We start from the raw sequence: 15,726 nt of genomic DNA, 5'->3' as shown, positions 1-15,726 counted from the left end.
ATAATCTAAAGCATAAAGAAAAACAACAAAGTAGAGAGGACACAAACACAATGACGTCAACACTTACAAAACAAACCAAGACCGTGTGGGTGTTGGCCCAAGGATAGACACACAGATCAATGGAATAATAGTCCATTTGTATTGGAAAATGTGGTCAATTGATTTTTGACAAGGGAGCCAGGACAATTCAATGAATAAGTCTTTTCAACAAATGGTGCTCAGACAACTGGATATCCCAATGCAAAAGAAGGAAGCCCAACCCCTACACACCTCACACCACATATAAAAACCTTCATGACTGGGTGCCTGCGTGGCTCAGTTGGTTGAGCGACTGCCTTTGGCTCAGGTCATGATCCCGGACTTCCAGGATCTCGTCCCGCATTGGGCTCCCAGCTCCTTGGGGAGTCCGCTTCTCCCTGTGACTTTCTCCTCTCTCATGCTCTCTCTCACTTATTCTCTCTCAAATAAATAAAATCTTTAAAAAACAAAACCAAAACAACAAAAAAAACCCTTCGTGACCTTAGATAAGGCAACAGTACCTTAGGATATCAAAAGCACAAGCAACAAAAGAAAAAAAACTGACAAATGGGACTTGATCAAAATCAAAAATGTTTATGCTACAAAGGACACCAAGAAATTAAAAAAGAAAACCTACAGTACAGGAAACATTCTTGGAAACCATATCTGATATAGGATATGTAAAAAAAAAACAAAGAACAACAATAACAAAGAACCCTTACATATCACTAAGAAGACAAATAACCCAATTTAAATGGATAAGGATTTGAAAAGACATTTCTCCAAAGACAACACACTAACAGAAAATAGTACAAGATGCTCATTAGGAAATTAGGGAAGATAACACTTAATGGCTAAAATTAGAAAATAAAGGGACGCCTGGGTGGCTCAGTTGGTTAAGCAGCTGCCTTCGGCTCAGGTCATGATCCCAGCGTCCTGGGATCGAGTCCCACATCGGGCTCCTTGCTTGGCAGGGAGCCTGCTTCTCCCTCTGCCTCTGCCTGCCACTCTGTCTGCCTGTGCTTGCTCTCGCTTCTCTCTCTATGACAAATAAATAAAATAAAATAAAAAAAAAATCTTTAAAATTAGAAAATAAAGACAGTAACAAGCATCAGTGAGAATGTGGAGAAACTGGAACTTGAATGTTGCTGTTGGAAATGGAAAATAATGCAACTACTTCACATAAGTCGCTCAAAATGTTAAACATAGAGTAGTCATATGCTCCAGCAATTCCATGGCTAAGGGTGTACCTAAGAGAGTAAAAGCGTATGTTTACACATAACTTGTACACGAATACTCACAGTAGCATTATTCATCAAGGCCAAAAGGGGAAAACAACCCAAATATTGGTAAACTGATGAGTAGATAAATATAATGTGCTACACCCAAATAATGGGATATTCAGCCAAAAAAGCAATGAGATACATTATACACATGAATGAAATATGTGACCGATGCTGCATGGATGAATTCTGAAAAATAATATGCCAAGTGAAGAAGGCAGTCTCAAAAGGTCATATACTGTATGGTCCCATTTATAGTCAATATTCAGGAAAATTGTGGCTGCTGGGGCCTAGGGGCAAGAGGCAGGGGGAATGACTGCTAATAGGTAGAGGGTTTCTTTTTTTAGGGGATGAAAATGTTCTGAAATTAGATAGTGATCATGATTACCTAACTCTGAATATACTATAAACCTCTCAGTTGTACACTTCAAGAGAGTAAATGTTAAGATATGTGAATTATATCTCAATAAAGTTGCTTAAAAAAAATTGTGACCTGCGCATCTAACAAATAAAAATATAACTGAAAGACCTGCTATGTGTACACTAAGTACACAGTACATTCTCTAGCAAATGAGCTACAGTTGAAGACAGAAGCAGTAAGTCACAAAGACTCCGTTTCCTCAACTGTCAAGTGTGAAGCACAGCACACATACACAGAGTGTGCTCCTCAGGTGAAGAACCAAACATTTGTAACCAGTCACGGTATCTGCTGCACACTCCAAGTTTAGCTATTATTGTATGTGTGCATATAGACTTCCACTTATCTGCTCTGCACGGAAGCTGCACAATAACCATGTTTCTATTAGCTGAACCTACCACATACTTCTTTTTTTTTTTTTTTTTTAAAGATTTTATTTATTTATTTGGCAGACAGAGATCACAAGTAGGCAGAGAAGCAGGCAGAGAGAGAGAGAGAGAGGAGGAAGCAGGCTCCTTGCTGAGCAGAGAGCCTGATGTGGGGCTCGATCCCGGAACCTTGGGATCATGACCTGAGCCGAAGGCAGAGGCTTTAACCAACTGAGCCACCCAGGCGCCCCCACATACTTCTTTATTATTCACTAAGACTGTCACATCCCCAGCAAGAAGATTATGATGGTCAGTGTGACAGCTCTGCCCTTAAGGAGCTCACTGCCTACTGGTAGGACAACAGTATTTAACAACATGTTTGCATCTATCTAAAACTAGATACCACCTCTGTTCTGCATTCCTCACAATGGTCAAAATTCAAGAGTAGTATACAAGAGCCCAATGTGCAAGCATTGCACATGCTTTTAGCAATTCGTGTCCAGTGGGGAGACTAGGAAGGAAAAAGTGCTGCTATTAGTGCTGCTTGCGCTCCCCACAAAGGTTTCCAAAAGAGGTGAAAGCAGAATGGGTCTAAATGTGTTTATTGCTTAAAATAGTTACTAGTAAGTCTATTCACGCAAGAGGAGGGATTTAAACTCATCTTTCAACATTAAAATGATTGTTTTTTGAACAGTAAAAGAAAGGGCATAGTTGCCAGAAGCCAAAGAAGGGGGAAAAGGGAAAATGGGAAGAGGTGGTCAGTTTGAGAAAACAAAGGGTTCTGGAGATGGATGGATGATGGTCTGGAGATGATCACACAATAATGTGAATGTGCTTAATGCCACGGGACTGTACACTTAAAAACAGTCAAAATGGTAAACTTTATACTCTGTGTATTTCACCACAACATATGCAAATAAGGGTACTCCAGGAGACTGGAAATCTTAGGTCACACACACTGATCCAATCATAAAATTTGTCCTTCCTAAGCCATCAAACATATATAAACATGGGGCGCCTGGGTGGCTCAGTAGGTTAAAGCCTCTGCCTTCGGCTCGGGTCATGATCCCAGGGTCCTGGGATCAAGCCCTGCATTGGGCTCTCTGTACAGCAGGGATGTGTTACTATCTCTCTGCCTGCTTCTCTGCCTACTTGTGATCTCTGTCAAATAAATAAATAAAATCTTAAAAAAATATATATATACACACAAACATACAAAACATTACATTATAGGAAACAGCATTTCACAATGGGCAAGAACAGTCAGGTAGACTAGGGCTATAAACAAAGCTTTGTCCCTGTGAGATCTGGGCACTGGGTAAATTAATAAATTACAAAGTTTGCTTATAACTTCCCCCAAAAGATCAGGAGAGTTCGGTGGTACTGAAAACTGAAAACAGAAGCCTGCATGGCTGGAGCATAGAGAAAGGCATGAGATGAAATCACAGAAGTGAGGAGGAGCCATATGAAGCAAGGTCTTTTAGGTGAAAAGCATTTTATATTTCAGGTGCAATCAGGAAGCCACTGAAGAATTTTGGCAGATAAGTAAACAACAGGATCTTTAGGAAACTGCTCTGGCTGCTACGTGGAGAAAAGACTGGAAGAGACAAAGGAATCCAGAGCACAGTAAGGACACAAGGACAGTCCCAGTATGAGCTAGTAACTGAGAAAACAGAAATTCACAAATTTGGGTTTGGGGTTTGTTTTCGAGACAAATGGTCTTAGAGACAGATAATGAGAAGGAAGGACCAAGATGACTCCCAAGCTTCTCTCAAGCTAATTAGGTGGTCAGAATGACCTACTGACACAGGAAAGCCTGGAGAAGACAGATCAAAAGAGTAGCTGGCCTTTATCTCTTCAAAAGGGAAGACGCCTCCAGGGTCAAGGTTACAGCTCCCTCAGACGCTGTTTACCACTGCCATCTACTGATACAAACTCAGGACAAACGCTTAGATGGTAATTTCTCTAAAAAAAATTTTTTTAAAGATTTTATTTATTTATTTGACAGACAGAGATCACAAGTAGGCAGACAGGCAGGCAGAGAGAAAGGGGGAAGCAGACTCCCCGCTGAGCAGAGAGCTGGGATCATGACCTGAGTCGAAGGCAGAGCCCTTAACCCACAGAGCCACCCAGGCGCCCCTTCTCTAACTTTTCATACAGACTCAATACACTGAAGTAGCCCAACTAGCATAAAAATTCTTAAAATATTTTTTATATGTGAGGCTGAAGAGTATATATTACCAGATTAGGCTGGAGAAATGGAAAACACATGAAGTCAAATGGAATCTCATACACAAATTCAGGTGACATTATCAGCCTCTGCACCTCTCACATACATACTTCTGGGAAGACAAACCACCTACCTCTGAGGTTTCTTCCTCAACTACCAGCACCTTCACCATCCAGTCACCTAAACCAGAAAACCTGCCAATGGCTTCAATTCTACATCCCAAGCCCCGTCTGCTCCATACAACCATCTGTTATTAAAACCTGGCACTCTGCATTGAAATTTGAGACTCACCTGTCAAACTACAAAGGCCATAATTTCATGCCCAAGGGAGATTCAATTATTTTGGGATGCGACCTGGTAAAAACTTTAAAGAGCACCCCCAGATGATTCTGATGTGTACCTCTGCTTAAGAACCACTATTCAGGGGACGCCTGGGTGGCTCAGTGGGTTAAGCTGCTGCCTTCGGCTCAGGTCATGATCTCAGGGTCCTGGGATCGAGTCCCGCATCGGGCTCTCTGCTTGGCGGGGAGCCTGCTTCCCTCTCTCTCTCTCTCTGCCTGCCTCTCCATCTACTTGTGATTTCTCGCTGTCAAATAAATAAATAAAATCTTTAAAAAAAAAAAAAAAAAGAACCACTATTCATACACTCAAAATCCTTCCGTCGTTATTTTTAGATAATTGACTGCAAGAGGGTAACACACATGATAAAACGTTAACACTTTGAGAATCTGGATAAAGGGTACATGGGAACTGTTACTATTCTTACGATAATCTTATGTCAAAGTTAGTTTAAAAAATGGATTTTTTAAAAATAATACAATCCTGTAAATATATATTTAAGATTTTATTTGACAGAAAAAAGAACCAGAGTGAGCATAAGCATGGGGAGTGGGAGAGGGAGAAACAGGCTCCCCACTGAGCAGAGAGCCTACCTCGGGGTCCGAACATATGACCCTGGGATCATGACCTGAGCCAAAGGCAGACACTTAACTGAGCCACTCAGGCGCCCCAGCATTTTTTCATCCTTATGATTTTAATAACATTTTCTTTTCTTTAGCTTACTTACAGTATATAAAACATAAATGTACAGAATATGTCTTAACTATGTTCTGTAAAAGGTCAACAGTAGGGGCACCTGGATGGCTCAGTGGGTTATGCTCTGCCTTTGGCTCAGGTCATGATCTCAGGATCCTGAGATGGAGCCCCACATCAGGCTCTCTGCTCAGCAGGGGGCCTGCTTCCCCACTCCCCTTCTCTGCCTGCCTCTCTGCCTACTTGTTATCTTCCTGTCAAATAAATAAATAAATAAAATCCTTAAAAAAAAAAAAAGTCAACAGTAGTCTACTAGTAGTTCAGTTTTGGGGAAGTCATAAGTTACACATGGATTCCTGAGTGCCCCAAGTCCTGCACTGTTCAAGGGTCAACTGGTAAGTATTTGGAGCTCAGCGAGCTGTGAAAAACCATGACAATGTGAATGATCTGATATGATAACTCTTCAGCAAAAACACTAGACTGTTCTTACTGTTTCTGCGCATTCAGGCCTACCTAAAAAGATGGCACTGATCTTGAGCAATAAAGATACAAAACTCCTTTAAGATCTGTGGAGAGCTCTGGCCCTGCATTTAATTCATAAACTCTTTGAAGGTCTGAAGTTGAGACCCCTGGCTCTGTGTTATGTTATGTAGAAGTTTTTTAAAGCAAACCTTTTCAGAGCCAGGAAATTACCCTTGACCATCTACTTAATTTGATAGTTACAAGTATGACTAAACATTTGTGTCAAGAATCAAAACGGGGAAAAATAAACCCCAAAAAACTATGTATCCTTTAACTAGTATTCTTTTTTTTTTAAAGATTTTTATTTATTTGACAGAGAGGGAGACAGCGAGAGAGGGAACAAGCAGGGGGAGTGAGAGAAGTAGGCTTCCCACTGAGCATGGTACACGATGCAGGACTCTATCCCAGGGCTTTGGGATTATGACTGGAAATGGAGGCAGACACTTAACGACTGAGTCATACAGGTGCCCCTTAACTAGTATTCTAAATTGCTCACTACAACTAATTGTCAAATAGAGATTAAGTTCATTATTTCACTAGTGCTAGTGTACCACCATGGACCAAAAGTAGTAGGTACAATAGTTCAAAACACTTTTTGTTTTAAACAAATTTTATCAACACAAGGGGAGGTGCCAAACACCTAGAAATATATAGAAAACTTGATTTGTTTGGAAGACACCAAAACCTATTAATATAATTGATACATAGAAGCATAATTTTTAAAATGCTTAAGTATGAGCTTTGAGAAGAGGACTGCATTCAGATACACAATCAAGAATAAAATAAAATAGAATAAACAGAACAAAGTAAAATTAAAAAATGAGAAATTCAACTCACCAGCAATTTCTACAATATCACCAGGAACTATGTCTTTAGCTTTAATCCGCTGGACACTCTTTCTGTCCTGTCGGTATACTTTGCCCATTTCAGGCTCATATTCCTTAAGGGCTTCGATTGCATTCTCAGCATTTCTTTCCTATAAAAAAAAGATGATGGTCAACACACACCTGCCGTTGCAAATTAGTATTTTAGACCAAGAAATCAAATTTTAGAGTTCTAAACTTTAGGAAAAAGACACAAAAGATACACACTGATACTTATAAACAATTCACATACGATGATAAACACTAGGCTCTTACAATTTTGTGCTAAGAAATGAAGAATTAAGCACCCTAACAGGCCTAAACAGGGAATAAAATCCTAATAGAAAAAGCAGTTACAGAATCTGTTGTCCCCAAGCCCACTGTGTAACACGGCTTTCACCTCGAGCCACAGCCACAGCACTGAAAATTGATCCTGTCGCACATGAAAGGTGATGGTCTGGGGCTGGACTGCCTAGTTCACTCCAGGCTTTTCCACTTGACTATGTGATTAGGCAGGAGTTACACAACACACCGGTTTGGTACCTACAAAACCTGGACACCAATGCTACTACCTCAAGGGCTATGAGGATTTACAAACTATTTACACTAGGTTTCAGCACATGATACATACTATGAGTGATGAATTAAGAAAATCAAGTTACATCTCACAAATTCTAGGAAATCTTTCTGCAGTAAGTCAAGACTAATAAATGGGTGGAATCTCATCAGAGAACTGCCAGTCCTGGAATGCCTGGGTAGCTGAGTCATTTGAAATGTCCAACTTTCTTTTAAAGATTCATTTATTTTTAGAGAGAGTACGCACATGCAAATGTATGGGTGGCAAGGGCAGACGGAGAGGGAAAGAGAACCTAAAGCAGCAGATGAGTGCAGAGCCCGAGGTGGGGCTAGAACTCATGACCCTGAGATCATGACCTGAGCTGAAGCCAAGAGTCAGACACTTAATTGACTGAGCCACCCAGGTGCCCCAAGCAGCTGACCCTTGAGTTCGGCTCAGGTCATGATCCCAGGGCTGTGAAACTGCACCAAGTTGGGCTCTGCACTGAGCATGGGTCCTGATTAGGTTTCCCTCTATCCCTTTCCACCTCCCCGCTAAAGAAAACAAAAAACCCTGCCAGTCCCATAACATATATACTATATTTACTACAATACTGTATGTGAACATGTCAAATCCTAGTCACAAATAGCTTTTCTTTCCAAATTTTGAGATGAAAGATGTAGAAATCAACATGTTAAAAAAAAAAAAAAGGCAATAGGAAAGTTCCTTTAAGAAAAAAAAAAAAAAGAAAGGGAAAGAAAAAGAAAAGTAGCACATGTGCCAAGTTTGTCTTCCCTCCTTTCAGAGAGTAAGCAATTAGAAGTCAAGGAACAAATCTACACGGTGCACGCCCAGGAGACGTCACTCAATGCACAAAGGATTAATTTCTCTCACTTCTCATTTTTTGCCCTCTGATATAAAGCTCAATTTAACCTTTACCTGGGTAGAATTTATGCACAATACTACATGATTTCATTTTTTAAAAATTATTTATTTATTTGACAGAGAGAGAGAGATGACAAGCAGGCAGAGGCAGGCAGAGAGAGAGGAGGAAGCCGGCTCCCTGCTGAGCAGAGAGCCCGATGCGGGGCTCGATCCCAGGACCCTGAGATCATGACCTGAGCCGAAGGCAGTGGCTTAACCCACTGAGCCACCCAGGCGCCCCATGATTTCATTTTTTTTTTTTTTTAAGATTTTATTTATTTATTTGACAGACAGGGATCACAAGTAGGCAGAGAGGCAGGCAGAGAGAGAGGAGGAAGCCGACTCCCTGCTTGAGCAGAGAGCCCGATGCGGGGTTCGATCCCAGGACCCTGGGATCATGACCTGAGCCGAAGGCAGAGGCTTTAACCCACTGAGCCACCCAGGCGCCCCGATTTCATTTTTTAAAAAAGATTTTTATTTATTTGAGACAGAGCAAGAGAAAGAGGACAAGCAGGGTAGAGGGGCAGAAGGAAAGGGAGAAGCAGACTCTCCGCTTAGCAGGAAGCCCAATGCAGCGCTCAATCTCAGGACCCAGAGAACACAATCTCAGATAAAGGCAGATATTTAACTGATACACCCAGGCATCCCTGTGATCTCATTTTTTACCTTAGTGTAAGACTTATGGTCTGTCGCAAAAAAAATCCCAAAACCTGCTTAAGGTGAAATTAGAGGACTTAAAACTGAAAGCTAATAGTGTGAGTCTCACTTTAAATGTTTACATCCCTGAAAAAAGTATAGAATATTTTAAAATTGGAAACCTCATGATAAAAATAATTTCAACCCCATATCGGATCTGCTTGAAGAATACCTGTATAACAGGTATTAACAGAAATACTAGGGGCGCCTGCGTGGCTCAGTGGGTTAAGGCCTCTGCCTTTGGCTCAGGTCATGGTCCTGAGTCGGGCTCTCTGCTCCGCAGGGAGCCTGCTTCCTCCCCTCTCTCTGCTGCCTCTCTGCCTACTTGTGATCTCTCTCTGTCAAATAAATAAAATCTTAAAAAAAAAAAAAAAAAAAAAACTAGAATATTTAATTCTGATTAAATGCCATTGCTATAAGGTCCTTATGTTCAAATGCTACTGATACTGTAAAAGAATAAATTCTCAGCACTGCTGATACTTGATTAGTCAAACTTGAAACCACTTTTTTCATAGGACTACCTCTCCCATTTGTTACTTGTAGCAGTTTTAATTCCTTTTCTCCCTCTTCAAGGTCATGTCAGGTAGAGTTTAACTAGACTGCTCAAGGTTAAGAAATATCCCAGGAGCACTGTATTTTACTTCTCAAAATTAGCAAAAGTATATTCAAATTAGAAGCATGAAAGAGAAATTATCTCAGACCCCAAGGACAAAAATGCCAATTAAAATTACTTTAAAAGTCTTCCCCTCAAAAGATCAAAAGGAACATTTAGAAAGTAGGGGTGGGAAAGGGAAACAAATGATCACATATTCAAATAGGTTATATCAAGTGCTCACTTCAGCAGCATATATACTAAAATTAGAACAATTTTCGGCTTCTGTGATTCTCGGTGACAATCACTTGTCACCTTCTTTAATGACACTGGTCAGCAGCATGTGCCCCCCCACCTCCAATTACTACCTTATGCTATACTTATAATTTCCCTTCCAGAAGGCAGTAACTCTTTAGTATTGCTCACACCACTCTGTATACCACGTAAATGAAATTAAGACATAAGAATGTTGTTTTTTAAATGAAAATAAATATAGAAGTCCTGTGAATGGGGCACCTAGGTGGCTCAGTGGGTTGAAGCCTCCGCCTTCAGCTCAGATCATGATCCCAGGGTCCTGGGATTGAGCCCCGCATCGCTTCGGGCTCTCTGCTCAGCAGGGAGCCTGCTTCCTCCTCTCTCTCTGCCTGCCTCTCTGCCTGCTTGTGATCTCTGTCTGTCAAATAAATAAATAAATAAATAAATAAATAAAAGTCCTATGAAAACTGCTATAAGTTTTTACTTTAGAATTTGGATCAGCCTGGGTCTGGATTCAAGTCCCAGATACTCTGTACTACCTATATGGCCTTTAAGAAGTCAGTTGATCACTCTGAACCTCAAGGTCACACCTGTCAAGTGGGAATATCATTTGCCTGATAAGATCACTGTAACAGTGAAATGGGAATGTACATAAAGTATCTACCTTGTAACTAGCATAAATTATTTAATAGGAAAACATACATTACTACTTGAGAAGGACAATCAAATGCTCCATTATTGTCTCTCTTGCCTATACTATTGACAAGAGGATTACTTCTACTTAAACATAAAAATTACTTCTACTTAAACAGAAAAAATAAAGAGAAATATAGCACAATAAAATGTTCTTCTAAGACCATATTTCTTTCCTCTTCCTTTTTTCTTCTTTTTATAATATTTTATTTATTTGACAGTCAGAGACCACAAGCAGGCAGAGAGGCAGGCTGGGGGAATGGGGGGGAAGCAGGCTCCCTGCTGAGCAGAGTCCTAGACGGGGCTCAATCCCAGGACCCTGAGATCATGACCCGAGCCAAAGGCAGAGGCTTAACCCACTGAGCCACCCAGGCGCCCCGGCCTTCATGTTTATTAGTAAGATCAGAAGTTTACAATTTTTAAAAAAAGATTTACTTATTTACTTTAGAAAGAGAGAGTGCAAGTGTGTGTGTGGTGAGGGTTAAAGGCAGAGGGAGAAGAAGAACCGCGAGCAGATTCCCTGCTGAGTGGGGAGCCTGATATGGGGCTGGATCTCATGACCTGGGCCAATATCAAGAGTTGACTCCTTAAATGACTGAGCCACCCAGGCTCCCCATAAGTTTACAATTCTAATAGGACTAAGTATGCTTATAAAATGTTTCCACTTTAAGAATGTAGATGCAGGGCGCCTGGGTGGCTCAGTGGGTTAAGCCGCTGCCTTTGGCTCAGGTCATGATCTCAGGGTCCTGGGATCGAGTCCCGCATCGGGATCTCTGCTCAGCAGGGAGCCTGCTTCCTCCGCTCTCTCTGCCTGCCTCTCTGCCTACTTGTATTCTCTCTCTGTCAAATAAATAAATAAAATCTTAAAAAAAAAAAAAAAAAAAAGAATGTAGATGCACTCTATTTTAGTCCTCAAAGGGGTGATTATACCATATTTAAGTATCAATACTCAAGATGAATCTGAAGTGTTAGTCTCCATCTGTTAAAATATATATATATTAAAAAAAAAACATGGGGTGCCTGGGTGGCTCAGTGGGTTATTGCCTATGGCTCGGGCCATGATCTCAGGGTCCTGGGATCAAACCCCAAACCCCGCATTGAGCTCTCTGTTCAGCAGGGAGCCTGTTTCCTCCTCTCTCTCTGCCTGCCTCTCCGCCTACTTGTGATATCTGTCAAATAAATAAATAAAATCTTAGGGGAAAAAAAAAACAGATCAATAGTCCTAGGAAAGTAAAAAAGTTAAAGTCCTCTAAACTAGATATATACAGAATAGCAATTACATGAAGGGGGGTGGGTAGGAATCTTATGCTTCTGTACACTGGCTTTCATTCTGTGAGTCAGAAAGTCCTGGGCAACAGAAGGAAAACAGCCAGGGGTATGCTATTAAGGGAAAACAATTTTTACAGCTAAATAAATAAATAAATATTTTTTAAAATCCGAGGAGAATAAAAATGACATCAAATTTATGAAAACTTTTCACAGGAAGCACCTAGGAAATATAAAGACAGATACTGGTTTTCTAATGTCCTGGTTTTCCTCAAATAGCTTCTCTCATCCAATATTCTTAACTCTATGCTACCATGAAGGATGAGCAATTTTAGCAGTATAATCATGCAGAAGAGGTCTAAAACGTTGCCATTAAATAAACAGACAAAATAAAAACCACATGTAGATTTTTCAACGATATTTCTAGTCAATATATCAGGAGGAAAAACAGATTAATGCAATTTAAATCACTTATATAAACTGCTAAGCTCTAGCGCCGCAGAATTTTTGCTTACCTGCCATACACCCACAATTGCATTGGCCACTAATATAAGTAAAATTACAAAGGGTTCTACAAAGGCTGTTATTGTTTCTTCACCTTCTTCAAACCAAGCCAAAACCTAAAAAAGAAATGGCATGTGTTAGAACTGTAATGTGTTTTTAGGCTTAGTGCCACCTGACAACAAAAGTGGTGGGCACTAAAGGAACTGCAATACACAAACTCTTCTTACCATCTCTAGAAACAAATGGTGGCAAAATGTAATGACACCAACAACCAGTTTATTATGTCCCTTGTTCAGAGTAATTCTTGAGAATCAAAATTAGACAACTTCTTACTATTCTTCAAAAGCTAACTTAATTTTTTGCATATTAATTGTTTTAAAATCTAAATAAAATACTTTCCGGGAAATTAAACCCATTCATTTTACATGAATATATTCAGAATAAAAACTTAAATTCTCCATTTTGTTAAAGGAAAAGGCAATCATCTACAACTTTGCTGGGTTGTTTAGTATTCCTACCAAATAATACTAATAGGTATAAATTAATTGTAAAAATCACTTGATCATGGACTCCATATTATAGAGTACTGATAGCACCCCGGTTATTCTCAATGGTATCACTATATGTCATCTCAAAATTACTCAAGGTTGTTCTGCAATAAGGAATGTATTTTGAAGGTTATCCTCCATATGACACGTCATCTATCAACACAGCACTTCAGAGGGGAAACAAATGTTATTTATATCTAGATACAGAACACTGCCCCAAGGAAAATGAGCAGAAAATGAATTTTACTGTGGTTCTCTTAACTTGTAGCTTTTACATCCTGACGAGGTTATGGTTGCGTGAGCTAGAAATTAAACTTCATAACCGAGCAAACTTAAGTTGATAAGAGAACCCAAGAAATGAATCATTAAGAATGATAAAGAACATGGTAAAACAGCCATCTAAATAGTTAAAACCGACTTTTTGTGAAAAACTGCCTATCCAGAAAGGATGTCAAATATATCTAATGATTCAATCTGGGAGATACGATTTGCCTTTGTTTTTTAGCATTGCTTAAAATGTCTGTATATTTCACAAAAATTGTTTTCTTTAAAAGACTGATTTAGTAAACAATGAAAGCACTGGTTTTGATACTTTTTAATACAACCAGGTATGACTCGTGGCAATAATGAAACCATCTATGTTTATACTTAGTGGAATAGTATAAAGTGAGCTTTTACACAAATAGTAAACAACCAGAGAGGTAAGACAAGGCCAAAAATGAATTTTCGAAATAAGATAAGGGAATGATGAATGAACAAGAAAGATCAACCTGAGCAGGAAAAAAAAATCAGGAGACACCAGGACCGAGTCCTAAGAAGTACCAGTGACCACTGGTACAGCTAGTGAACTAGGGCAGGCAGAAAACCAGAATGAATATAAATGTTGCCGCAGGCTTTCAACAGGGCATTCCTGGTGTTAAGGCCAGGCCTAGTGCCAAAATGAAAACTTCTCTAGGAAGTTATAAATTTTGATAGATGCAAGACCACAGCTGCTTTGATACTAGTCTTTCAAACACTTGCCAAGGAGAGCATATCAGAAATAAGAAACTTAATTAGCTCTTGGGGGAAAAAAATCACTCAACCTGATGAGTAACTAGGACCTATGCAAAAGGTCAGTGAGGCATTAGCAACTGTAAGATAAGCTTCACACCTTGTTAAAGAGGGTATGAACTTCCCTCTTGGCAGCTAAGCCTAAGGAACAAACTTAAAGTAATTTATCCTCTAACAGTTGGAGCAAAGGGAAGACTACAGCAAATAGGGACAGGACTACCAGAGCAAATCTTTACTTTCAAAAAATGTGTGGTTGCTCTGCAGAAGTAGAATCCTAATCTGTATAATGCAGTAACCTTTTCTTCCACCATAGGACTTCAAATGTTTATGTGCAAGAAACCCAAGCAGTCATAATTATTTGATGGTTCCACAAGTATATTAATAACTGGATGATGGGAAACTAGTGGGCAAATCTCTCAGGGTGGAAGGCTGGTGCTGAACCTATTTAAAATCAACAACCATCAACTTCCTGAATACTTTTTAAAATGTCTATTTTGAAACTACAAAGAACCCAAATAATTAAATGCTACAGCCCAAAGTGAAGATCAACCCATGTGTCATTAACTGCTAAGAACCAATCCAGCTGATTATGTTCAGATCATGTTATGAAGTCCTTCCTGGTTTGTTCTATTGAAAGGAAACCTAGTATACATGAGATGATGATGCTGATCAATGAAAGATCCCAGGAGATGAGGGAGTGAAGAGTGTGCGACACATCACCAAAATGAAAGATGCCTTTTAGCATTATAGTATAGTCAGTTCATAAATATGGCTTATTGAGTCATACAAAATATGTTCCTATGGTGGAGTAAATGTTTCTAAAATCTTCACTGAGAATACGTTGAACATAAATGATTATCTATTTGTACTGTCTTTTGTTCACCAGCGTATCCCCAGGGGCCTAGAAGTGACTCTGGTACACAGATGAAGCTCACTATTACAGGGGCACGAACGAATGAAACAAAATCTCATATAACCTATAAGGTACAAGACCCTGAGGGCAGTATTTGCACTTAAACATCTAGAGCAATAAGTAACCAATTTCATCAACACTTTCAAAGGAAAGTGGAAGAAAAAGCTACTGCAGTTAATTTTAGGCACAGTGTTTCTCCTTTGCTTTGCACTATTACTACAGTAACAATACTTGTCTTCTGGGGCTTATATAATCCAGCAAATTCAAAGTTTCAAAATTTGCCAATCCTATTCAGTAGCCACTTACTAATAATAAATACTCAACAACAACTTAGACTGCTTCAACAGGATAGTATAGACTATCTTCTAATTAGCTGTAAAACTGATCTCTGCATATAACAGTAACTTCTGACAGCACAACCAGAAGATGCTGGAGAGTGGAGTTTAATGAACAAAAGCAAACTTTAAGCCAAGGTAAAAAGACGTGTTTCAGTGGGAGACAGTCATAGTTCCGTGACTCCATTATCTTAGCTACATGTTGGGATAATGTAATGAGCACTCAATGAGGTCCCCCCCAAAAAAAGAAAGTGAGAGAAATTATAAGCATATTTTTAAGACTTAGGGCACCTGTCTTCATTCCTCTTTGTGTCCTTAGAAACTTGCAAGGACACTGGGTACTCAAATACTTGCTCAACAAATGAAGAAATTTACATAATAAAAGAAGTTTAAAAACACTTCACAAGAAAGAAAGGTATCACCAATAAATGTTATGACAATTTTCTGGGTGGGGAAACAAATTCTTTTAGCCATTAAAAAAAAAAAAAAAAAGGTATGATTTAGACTACATTCTCTTCTGATCCACACAAAGTTACTTAAAAATACTGGTTTTAGATTTGAGAATACAACCTTCTTACACACACACACACACACACACACACACACACTCACCTTTCAAAACATTTTAAAGAAAGGCTCTAAATAAATTAGTTAAACCAA

General features: G+C 39.5%; 1 protein-coding gene across 2 annotated transcripts in view; it reads right to left on the bottom strand.

Moving 5' to 3' along the window:
- Positions 1 to 15,726, bottom strand: part of ATP2A2 (ATPase sarcoplasmic/endoplasmic reticulum Ca2+ transporting 2) — a 60,065-nt gene that overhangs the window by 39,398 nt on the left and 4,941 nt on the right. For both annotated transcript variants that reach the window (XR_001179533.2, XM_004753221.3), the window contains exons 4-5: positions 12,232 to 12,336; positions 6,709 to 6,847 (exon numbers count right to left, since the gene is read on the bottom strand). Coding sequence is in view for 1 of the 2 variants with exons in the window: in XM_004753221.3 (XP_004753278.1) it covers positions 6,709 to 6,847; positions 12,232 to 12,336 (244 nt within the window). In the remaining variant the exon portion in view is untranslated. The remainder of the gene's footprint in view (positions 1 to 6,708; positions 6,848 to 12,231; positions 12,337 to 15,726) is intronic.

This window comes from Mustela putorius, unplaced genomic scaffold (genome assembly GCF_011764305.1).
Source record: "Mustela putorius furo isolate JIRA1106 unplaced genomic scaffold, ASM1176430v1.1 tig00537248_pilon_pilon_pilon, whole genome shotgun sequence".
In the NCBI taxonomy this organism is placed as follows: Eukaryota; Metazoa; Chordata; class Mammalia; order Carnivora; family Mustelidae; genus Mustela; species Mustela putorius.
Note: the sequence above shows the minus strand (reverse complement) of the source record. Positions and strands in the feature narration are given on the sequence as shown.